At 30.8% G+C, this 10921-nt stretch overlaps 2 protein-coding genes across 3 annotated transcripts in view; one reads left to right on the forward strand and one right to left on the reverse strand.

Annotated features, from left to right (window-relative positions):
• LOC107454074 (CRISP/Allergen/PR-1) overlaps window positions 1-1429 on the forward strand; it is a 63089-nt gene extending 61660 nt beyond the window's left edge. The window contains exon 8 of the mRNA XM_016071126.2: window positions 1160-1429. Within this exon, the coding sequence (XP_015926612.1) occupies window positions 1160-1348 (189 nt within the window). The 3' untranslated portion in view covers window positions 1349-1429. The remainder of the gene's footprint in view (window positions 1-1159) is intronic.
• A 938-nt stretch (window positions 1430-2367) lies between these two features.
• The window catches only part of LOC107454094 (carboxypeptidase N subunit 2), a 40022-nt gene continuing 31468 nt past the window's right edge, over window positions 2368-10921 (reverse strand). For both annotated transcript variants that reach the window (XM_016071151.3, XM_071177043.1), the window contains exons 2-3: window positions 8407-8925; window positions 2368-3782 (exon numbers count right to left, since the gene is read on the reverse strand). In XM_016071151.3, the coding sequence (XP_015926637.1) occupies window positions 2552-3782; window positions 8407-8915 (1740 nt within the window). In that variant the 5' untranslated portion in view covers window positions 8916-8925 and the 3' untranslated portion in view covers window positions 2368-2551. The remainder of the gene's footprint in view (window positions 3783-8406; window positions 8926-10921) is intronic.

Consider the following 10921-nt stretch of genomic DNA (forward strand, 5'->3'; position numbering starts at 1 on the left):
TCTTATTTCAGAAACAATTTTTTTCTTTTTTTAAATCAGCAGTGGGGACAAGTGAGGGAATGACATATTGGTATATTTTAATTACCTAAAATAAATAAAAAATAAAAATTGATAATTTTATTTTTATTCCTTTGATAGCTTGCATTCTGAAGGACACTTTCCCTGAATTTTTTTTTTCGTAAGCCGTAAAACAAACATAAAATATACTGGGGACATGAAAATGACTGTTTTTGTGAGAATGACCCATATATATATATATATATATATATATACATACATATTGTTAATTGATATAATTTTTCCATGTGCAAATCCATTTCGGGCAGATCCATGGCTAAAATTATGAGCAAAACAGGCAATTCATGTTTCTTTCTCTTTTCTATTTTTGTTTCTTAAATAAATATTTATTTTCTCAAATTATTTATCGTCAACTTCTTTAAATTATCCAGTATAATATTACCTTGCACATATTTCCGGGCCCATACTAGGTAACTAACAAATCAAACGCACTACAGTAATGCAGTAAGAACGAACTTTAAAACAAAACTCCTCTAGTTACGCTCAATTTGCGCTTTTGTTTTCATATTTTGCAATCTGGCAATCTTGTTACGAAAATATTTTAAATCATTCTTGAAGAATTTCCCGTTCATGTAAGTTCATTTGAATTCGCTACTCGCTTTATAGATTATGTTTTATTCTGTTTTTTCCTAATATTTTATTTTCTGTTATTACGTGTACTTATTGTGTTCTATTTTTTGTTGTAATTTTTGTAAAAAATTTTTGAGTGTTCCTCACACTATTGTATTGATATATTTTGCTTTGGCTGTATAGATACAATATTAGATAGCACTCTTTTTTGCGATATAATCGTGTGGGCTAATAAAAAGATAATATCTTTTTTTTTCTGGATGTTTTAAAAAATTTTATTCTTCTTTTTTGGTTTTTTTAAAATTTTATCTGTCAGTTGTTTTTTTTTTTACTATTATTTTCTTTTTCATTTTGATCTCTCTCTCTCTCTCACACACACACACACACACATACGCGCGAGCGCGCGCACGCACGCACACACACACACACACACCCGCTCGCGTATCCTTTTTGTATATTTTCATATATCCTTATGTATATTTTTATGTATATTTTACGATGTATCCTTTAGGTAACCTTATCGATGCAGGTGGCAACTGGAGATCCTCCTCAGTTTTTTGAGTGTAAAGAGATCGAAGTCGTCGAAGAACCTTGCGATTTCCATATTAAAGAAATTAGTTCTGGAAGTCAGCGATGGGAGATTTCAACACTCTTGCAATCAGTCTTTTGCCTTCTCACGTTTTGTTGCTTCTTTTCCTAAACGAGATTGACAAAAACTCATTATGCACTTTTTTTCGCTGTAGTAATTTTCTACTGTAAAAATTAAATAGTTAATAATTAACGTTTTCTGAAATAAGAATTTACTTTGCACAGCATATCAATAAAGTTAAACAACGTAAATAAAGTTCAAATAATGCCCTGTTGCAGACACTTTCTATAACATTCCTCAGCTTAGAAAGGAAACATGAATAGGGGAAGAGGAATAAGCTTGAGCAAGATAATCAAATAAAGGAAGGATTATAAGAAAGAAGCCTCGTAGTTATAGAAATTAAATGAAAATAGATTTCCTAACATTAAAAACGACTGAAATGCTAGAACTGAATTCTTAGAATCTTTTTTAGAAGTCAGTTGTTGAAAAGCAATGCTGAATGGCAAAATAAAACTGAAACCTAAGAAAAGAATTGTAGGGAGGAAGATCATTAAATAGGTTGATTTTGAACAGATCTAAAAGTCGAAATTCAAGGGCATGTTTAGTTTGTTTTATGTATCTGACTGACAAGATATTTCATAAATTTATGCTATTAATGTCAGCAATAGGGCCCTTAAGGTTGGGGAAAATTTAGTTCGTTGAGAGAAGAGAAAATGACTCAAATTCTTTCAAAATTTTAACAATTTCGATTCTTGAATTTATCCTAGAATATCCTATAACCGTAAACGTACATTTTGTGGTGGATGCTTGCTTCAAAATGAGTCTGTCTTTAAGTTAAGTTATCCTCCACTATTTTTAATGGATATATTCAAATTTGATTGAAAAATGGGGACTTCCAGTAAAATTTGAAATAAACAATTTTCAATCAATATCTTTTTTACATTATACTAAAAGAAATACGCCCATTTTTAAATTTTTTTTAAAATATGCCCATTTAAAGTTCTAAGGGGGGAATGTTTTAGGAAAATTAAATTTCGAGCTTGTTGGATTCATTTTTCTAAAGAAAGAATCAGGTAAATGCGTACACTAAGCACAAACACAAAAAATATTATTATAATAAATTCATCAAGTTTTAAATTTTTTATTAAATATTTTTTATTTTGCATTAGGAAATGAAAATTTCTTCATAAAATTTATATGACAATGTGTAAAATACAAGAAACTTTATCGAATGGCAAATTCAAATAAGTGACGGCTTTTTTTTTTGGGGGGGGGGGCCATCTGTAAAAGTATCCTTTAGGCTAAAGGGTAGTCTCAGGGTGTTCGGATGTCCTCAATGTTTTCGTCCACTTTGTCGCCAGTCGAGATAAAAGTGGGCTCCCCGTAGTGAACACCTCCTGAGGGTACCAGGGCGGGATTCTCGTAGATTCCCTTCCACGCTCTTTGCTCTTCTTCGTGGGTATAATAGTGAGCTATGTGCCGTCGGTAGATTACGATGATGACCAATATGATGGTCACGATAAGTACGATAATGGAAATGGCCACCATCAGCCCTACCTGTGACGTGTATTCGAGGTATTGGCGATCGAAAATGATGTTTTGACATGTTATTTGATTTTCTTGGAGTGAAATAATGCAACGACCCTTCCACTCGATGGGCATTTCACACTGCAGACATTCATGAAACGAGTCATTCCCGTCCACAAAATGTGTCTCGTTAGCGAAGTGAAAAATCGGTGCAATCTGACAAGAGGAGCAATCGAAGGGATTACCGTGTAGATGGACGTTTCTGAAAAACGTCTTGTTAAATAACGCTTCCAATACACTCTCCGCCAGAGTACTTATCTTGTTGAAACTCACGTCTAAACTTTCCAAGTTCTCTAACGGATACAGAATATCCGGACTGATTTCAACCACAGCGTTATGAGACAGATTCAGTGTCACTAGTTTAGTGTTCGACGCAAAAACGTCCCTCAACAAATTTTTAATCTTCAGACGAGATGACCGAAGGCATTTCAGATTTCTCAGGGAGTGGATGATGGAGAAGAAGGCCTGATTTCCGATGGGGTTGTGGCTGATGTTAAGGACCTCCAGACAGTGCCCAAGTGGCGTGAAAGTGTCTCGAAGCACATACTCTAATTTATTGTAAGAGATATCTAGTGCCCGGATAGTGGCGTTCGTGAAAGTCTTATCTGATAAAGAGGAGAGGTTATTTCGAGAAAGTCCTAACTTTTGAAGTGTCTGTCCGTGGAAGATGCCCTCCGTCAGGCTAACCAGCGCATTACCGTCCATTTGAAGAGTAGAGAGGTGCTGAAGGTGCCGGAATTCTCCGGGAGACAGTGAAGTGAGGTAGTTGTCTCTCAAGTCCAGATGCTCGAGCACAGGGAGCTGCTGGTAGAGCATCGGGTGCACCTGCAGCAGTCTGCACCGACCTATTTTCAGTACCTTCAGGTTCCTCACATCCTGAAGAATCTCTGGATCGATGAATCCCAGGACATTCCCACTTAAATTGAGTTCCTCCAGCTGAGAAAGGAGGTAAAAGAATCTGAAAGAAAACATTTTCTTTTTAAATATTTGCATAACTGAATTATTCTAAATATATGTCTTTTTATTCATTTCAATTTTTTTAAAATTGGTATCATTATACTTTCTCAGTGTAGAACACCTAGGTGATCGTCAGCTGGCAAGCAGAATATGTTTCTGCTTAAAACCCATTTCTCAATAAAATCAAAGGAATTTCTCCATCCAAAAAAGTAAACTTTTATTGAAAATCTCTTCTGTTTCATCTTATTATATGTAGACTCCTTTGTATATTTAGGTAGAATAGCCAGTACACTTCATTTTCACTTTCTGCTTTAATGTGATTTTTATTTATTTACTTATTTTTCTTTTTAATTTAGGGAAATCTAAGTCATCCCAATTTTAATATGTTTGATTCTGGTAAAACTTTTTCCTTTAGTCTCACATGATGTGTAACATTGTTTAAGTGTATAACATTTTACTTATTTTGACGCTATTTCTACCAACCTGTGTTAAAGGACAATTTTCACATTATAATTTAAATAATTCTTTAATTAATTTTCCTACAATTAACTAGTATTTTCTTACTTATCAAGCATTAGTTGTTAAATGACTTCAGTGTACTTATTTTCTTCCTAGATATGAATATGAGCGTTGTGGCTTCTATCGTGAGATTGCCTTTTCATACCTCACAGATTCAGTCTTTCATAAACATAATTTAATTTCATCATTTTCATAAATGATAAATCTTATTTATAACCATCATTTTAATGTTTCATTTTATCATTTTCATCCACAAAAATCGACACCCATTTGCGACATAATATCGATTAATATTACATTAAGAAATATAGATTTCAATTTTAACGAAAAATATAGAAACTGTTACATAACTTGTATAACTATGATATTCGGTTGTATATCGATAATGTTGCTTTTTTAGTGTAGAGCCTCTCTGTGACAAATTCTTAAACAATTGAATAACTTTGCAGCTTTACTGCCGTACGCATGAATGATTGTCAAAAAATACATAACTTGAATAGTGTATATTTCAGTCAAAATCTGGATTCCCGATAAATTTGTCAATAACTTGCAATCTTTTGATGAAATAGGTGCAAAGGAAATAGTAGTAGAAATAGTTATTTTAGTCAAAATAGTTTTTTTCTTAACTTAAGATTTATTGTCCTATGATTATGATCCTTATTGCAATATTCATTTGAAACATTTACTGCTTATTCATCATTATGATTAACTTGAATATAACACACTAGAACCTAAATTATAACACTGGATGAACCTAAATATTATACTCTTTAAGTGGAATAATCTCGAACTATCATTCTCACCCACCAGCTGTAGCAACTTTTATTTTATAATAGACGAAATAAAATTTTAAAACAATATCTAGAAATAACCACACTTCCATTTTTAAGCATATAAAAGGGACTGAATCCTAAGTCATATATATATATTCAAGTATATATTTATTTTTTTAATCGGATTTTCTTGCTTCTTAGCTAGATCCGGATGTTGTTAAGTTTACCTTCTATCAGTGCTTTTATTTGCAAATTTCTCCAGATAATCTTTTGCCATAAATCTCAATGAATTCACATGTCTTAAAACGGAAGTTGGAGTATCGAAAAAGAAATCGAGAAGTGGCACGAACCAAAGAAATGTTAAGAAGGAGAACAAAGCAAAATGTAAGCACTACAATTGTCTGCAAATAGTTCAGTTTGCTGTTTCGAATTTGAGCTCAGATTTGTGGTTTTTTTTCAATATATAATAAATTATACTAAATAGTATTTCATATATTATATCAAATTCTATAATACCAATGTTAAATCAATATTTAATATTTCTTAGACAATTAATTATTGCTGTATAAGTTTTAATAACCCCTTTAATTTCTGTGGATCAAATTGCCTTCAAGATGAAAGATTTGATTCACTTTATACACTTTTGAAGAACTATAATTTAAAAAAATAATTCAAAGCTAAACTAAAAAATAATAATATAAATAGATCACGATTATTATATTAAATTAAGTTGTGACAACTTGGAAAATGTATTAATTAAAAAATTTTCTCTCTCTTTTTCCTCTACTAAGAACTACTATTGATCTTTTAGATCTGATTTCAGTGATGTGGAAAATAAAGTCCCAATAGTTTTGTTAAGATAGTGGTCAACAATTTGAGATTCTTAATATTAATTTCACTTTTTAAGTATATTTATTCTTTCGTGTAATTCTTTTTTTGAGTACATAGTTAATTTCTCTCGTATTTTATTTAATAACTGTTGAAAACTTTTTATATTACAAGGTATTCACATTTTTCACCATTTTGAAATATAAATTTTAAATAAAATAAAAGAATACGAAATTTCAATTAAATCGGTGAATTGATCTGTAAAAATCAAAATAAAAAAACATAGCTTTATCAATTTTCTTTCAATTTCTCGTGCTTTTTGAGGAGATATAAACTATTCTTAGATATACTACTCTTTATAGATTTAAACTATTCTTTATAGATTTAAACTATTCTTTTATTTATATATTATTCTTTCAACTTCTTCTTTTCTTTATTAAACTCGGGAAGCAAAATATAGCACTTTGAAAAATAATAACTGTTAATGTCGAAATGGCTCATGTTAAAATTATGCAGTAAGGATAAAATGAGAAATCGGGAAAAATTATACTCTTAGTGAGTAAATCATTATAATCAAAACTAAACAATGTCTCTAAAGTATAAATAATACCAAAAAAACAAATATTATACAGTTTCGATTCTGCAGTCACCCTACTAAGAACTTCTTGAGAATTTCTTCAGAAAATTTCATTTTCATAAGATATTCTCTGGAAATTTTCGGATTTTCCGAAGATTTTCCTTAAAAAAAAATATCTGCTGATTTTTCATAGACACATCATAGTCATTCTTAGCTTTTTTTCCATATACCTGCAGCCTATTTAAAGTCATTTCAGAGACATTATGAACTAGCAAAGATAGTGAAATTCGTTTTCAGGTTGATCATTAGATTGCAGTCTTTGGAAAATCTTTTAAGAATTTTGCGGAAAATTTAGGGAAATCATTCTGAAAATTTTCTGCAAAAAATACAATGTTTATATAATTAGAAGAAAAAGTAGGTTTAAGAAGTGGATCAAATACTTTCAGAATTTTTTTTTAAAGAAATCAATCTTTCAAATTGTTTGTTATGGAGCGAAACCATCCTAATTTATACACATAATGAGAGATGGAAGCAGAGAGAGAGACTCAAAAAAAAAAGAAGAAGAAAAGAACATGAAGTAATAAAGAGATATACATTTGACCAATAAGAAAAAGCTTGAACAAGGACGTGAAATGAAATATATTGGAGGAATGCTAGAAAGGTCAAAGTCAATGACTGAAAGCTTGAAAATCTATTTCATTTTAATTTCTACATCTTGCTCACCTGAGCAATGTCATCAAGACCTTGATAAGACAATAAATATGCTTATTATGTTAAAAATAAGGAGAAAACCCAAATTGTGAGAATAAATGCAAAATCTCAATAAATAATTAAAATTGATGAAAAAGAAATCGAAAACGTAGGAGAATTCACCTATATCAGTTTTATATTTGGCAGAAGTGGAGGAGTAGAAGAATAAGATATTAAAAGCAGGGGTCATTCGTGAAAGAATATCTCTTAGAAATCTTGAGTCAATGGTCATTCAATACAGAACCAAACTAAATATCTATGAAATAATTATCAAGGCAATCTTATTATATGGCTCTGAAACATGGTACCAAAGAAAGTCAACCACCCAAAAACTTGAGGTTCTTCAAAATAACTGTCTCAGTAAAATTTTCAAAATCTTTTGACCTGTTAAAATTAAAAATGAAGCAATTTTAGAAAAAGCAAGCCTAAATACGACAGAATGCCTGCCAAATTTTTCGTGGTTCAAAAAAGCTTCTTAACAATAGTACTCAATAACTTTTGAAGTTATATTGTAAGAAAATACATGCTTCACCTTTCGCATTACTGAAAACATGTTAATACAGTTCTTCTCTTTATGTATGTTTAAACTATTTAAATGTAGAAATAGTGGAAAATATATTAAATTAAATTTGTTAAAATAGGTGTCAAGTATGAATGCAAATATTTTGTTACCACATTAAGTACATAAATAAAAAATCTTTCAGTAAATTTTGAAGAGTTGGCAAGTATGAAATAAAAGATGAAATTAATGAGATACGTCTTCAGAATGTCAAGAGAAAAAATTAGTGCACGTTTCTCTTTCTGGGGCCCCTGATGTAAAAAAAAAAATAGGGGAAGACAAATAATGACTTGCAGAAACAAATGAAGTTGGGTTTTAAATGAGAAAAATTTCAAGGATTAGAGGAAGCCAGATTTCATGCCCATATGGATATGACTCGACCTTTTTTTCATTGCAATTTTTCTTCTGCATCTGTTTCTTTCTCTGATGATTTTCATTCTTTTCACCAGTAAGGAATGTTCGTAATTATGAAACTAAAACTATGGAATATCTGTTTTTGTACTTTGTTCACGTTTTTTAGGCTTATTCATAAAAACAAAAAGTGAAATTTTTTTCCTGATTTAAAAATCATTAATATTAAAAGAAATACAATAAAAAACAGATGAAATAAGCTACTTGCCTAGGAACTAAATTCTGGAGTTTGTTTTGGGCCAAAGAGAGTTTCTTCAAGTTGAGAAGGTGGCGGAAGGGTGCCGAAGGGGTGGCGAATATTTCGTTGTCACTCAGGTCCAATTCTATCAAGTTTTTGAGTCCGTTGAAATCGGATTCCCTTAAGAAGCTGATTGCATTATGGCTCAGATCGAGCACTCGCAATCGCCTTCCCGGCCAGAATGAACTGTCTCCTATGGCAGGTATACCCGATTTAATGATCCTCACAGTCTCCAGATTGGAGAACTTGAAAAATATTCTCCCGACCGTGATGTTGTTGGGGTTGTCCGGGGGAGAAGTGATCACCAGTTCGTGTACATTCATGTCCATCTCGGCCACGGGAATGTAGTTTAGGCCACCGCCTGAACAGAACACCGTCTTCCTGCCAAACTTGAGGGCGCAAGTGCATTGCTTTGGACATCGGGCAGAGGCGAGGTCAGCGGCGATCCAGAATAAGAGAAGAAGGACTAAAATTTCCATCTCCTACAAACTTAAAAGAAAAGAGTATATTTTAAACAAAAGAGTGAATGTTGTCGGTGCTAAAAATGTCTTTTTTTTATTCAAAATATTTACAATTATTTCACAAACGAAATTCTTTATTTTTCATAGGAATAGTGTTTAGAGTAAAAACAGTGGGCACATTCGAAAGAATAGATAAAAATTAAACTTAGAATTTTCAACTTTCAAGTATCGTGATTCAAAGATAAAATACAACTTGTAGCGTCATTAAAAATAATTCGAATCAATAGAGTTTTTAAATAAAAAAAAATTAGACAAAAATATTCTTCAGACGCAATATTCAGTCAGGGGAATAACTGAGAGATCTGGGTCTAAACTAGTAGAATCACCAATAGTTTAATTAAAAATTAGGCTTAATGTAATTGGAGAATAGAAAGGACAATTGAAAGAAGCATATTCATTTATTAAACCACATTTTTCAGAACACCAAAAGGAATTTACGGATTCTTCAAACAAGAGTCAGCCTCGTTCTGATCTAAAAAAATATTTTTATTTCGCTTTGCATGTTATCTTATTTTCTTCATTATTTTTCCTGCTTTGCCAGTCTCCCTAAATTTCTTCAATAATATATTTCTTCAAATAAAGTTTCATTATAAATCTATTTACTTAATTGTATTACAAGTGCATACTAAACTGCGCAAAAAAAAATATTTTTATAATTTTTTTACTATTTATCGTTTTATTGTGAATGAAATATTCTTATAATAGGCATTATAAACAAGTTATTCCTGAATATATAAGAATTTTTCCTCATTTTAGTTTTAAAGTTATTTTCAGGGCTATTAAAATAATTGAATTTAGGTCTCTAAGTGAATCCAATCTGCCTTGTAGAAGAAATCCTAGAATACGACAGCGGATGCTGTAGAATATCAGATCATCTGCTAGTTTTTTTTTTTTATGTATTTCGGGAAAAAAAATAACAACAATAATGAACTAGGAGTAAGACAATGACGATTTTTTCCCTCTTTTTTTTAAAGTTGAAATAGAGATAAAAAAAAAAAAGGTAGTAAATATTTTTATTTTTTAACGATAATGAAGTATCTCTTTTTATTTTCAAATATGATCACAAACATTTTGGTCACAGACAGCGCTATTTAACAGAATACTTTTTTTTTAAATCAAACATTACCGAAAATCACGGAGATACATACAGGTAAAACATCAATTCCGCAAACTTTGGGTTAACGCTGCCTCTGAAACGTTTTTGATTGGTTTTCGAACTAACAAGTCTGGATAAAATTTGATGCCAGTTCGTTCAGAATTAAGGTTGTTAAAATTCTATTTTATGAATGTAAGTCCAAGTATATGTATACTTTTTTTATCTTTTCAAGCAGAAATTATATTGAAAGAAAAACATTGAAAAATCTCCACGAAAACCAACAAAAATCATTAGAATCTTCCTTTATGAAAAGAGTAAGAATTAAATAAATAGACCTCCAACGATTTTGTGAGTTCTGTCTTTACAAATATACTAAAAACATAAAGATTGAGAGAAAAAAAAGAGGAATTTTCAAACTGTCATTTACACAAATTTACTAAAATGTCACTCACAAGGGAAACTAGGGAAGTGTGACTCGCCAATTTTGAAATAAACTTGTGGGATGTATGCCTTATAAGGAATAATTTTAGGGGGCAACATTCGTTTCGGCCCATAGAAGGTCCTGTGAGAGATAAAAAATAATTCAATATATAGAAAAATCAGTATTTTATTACTTTAAAGCAGACTATTAGTTATTGTAATTGTCTCAAAATCCAATTAATTTGTAATTAATTGGATAATTAATTAATTTGCTAATTAATAAATTAATTAACATTCGTTTCGGCCCATAGAAGGTCCTGTGAGAGATAAAAAATAATTCAATATATAGAAAAAACGCTATTTTATTACTTCAATGCAGACTATTAGTTATTGTAATTGTCTCATAATCCAATTAATTTGTAACTAAAGTTCTCCTGGTGTGGAAGTT

Source organism: Parasteatoda tepidariorum, chromosome 2 (genome assembly GCF_043381705.1).
Source record: "Parasteatoda tepidariorum isolate YZ-2023 chromosome 2, CAS_Ptep_4.0, whole genome shotgun sequence".
In the NCBI taxonomy this organism is placed as follows: domain Eukaryota; kingdom Metazoa; phylum Arthropoda; class Arachnida; order Araneae; family Theridiidae; genus Parasteatoda; species Parasteatoda tepidariorum.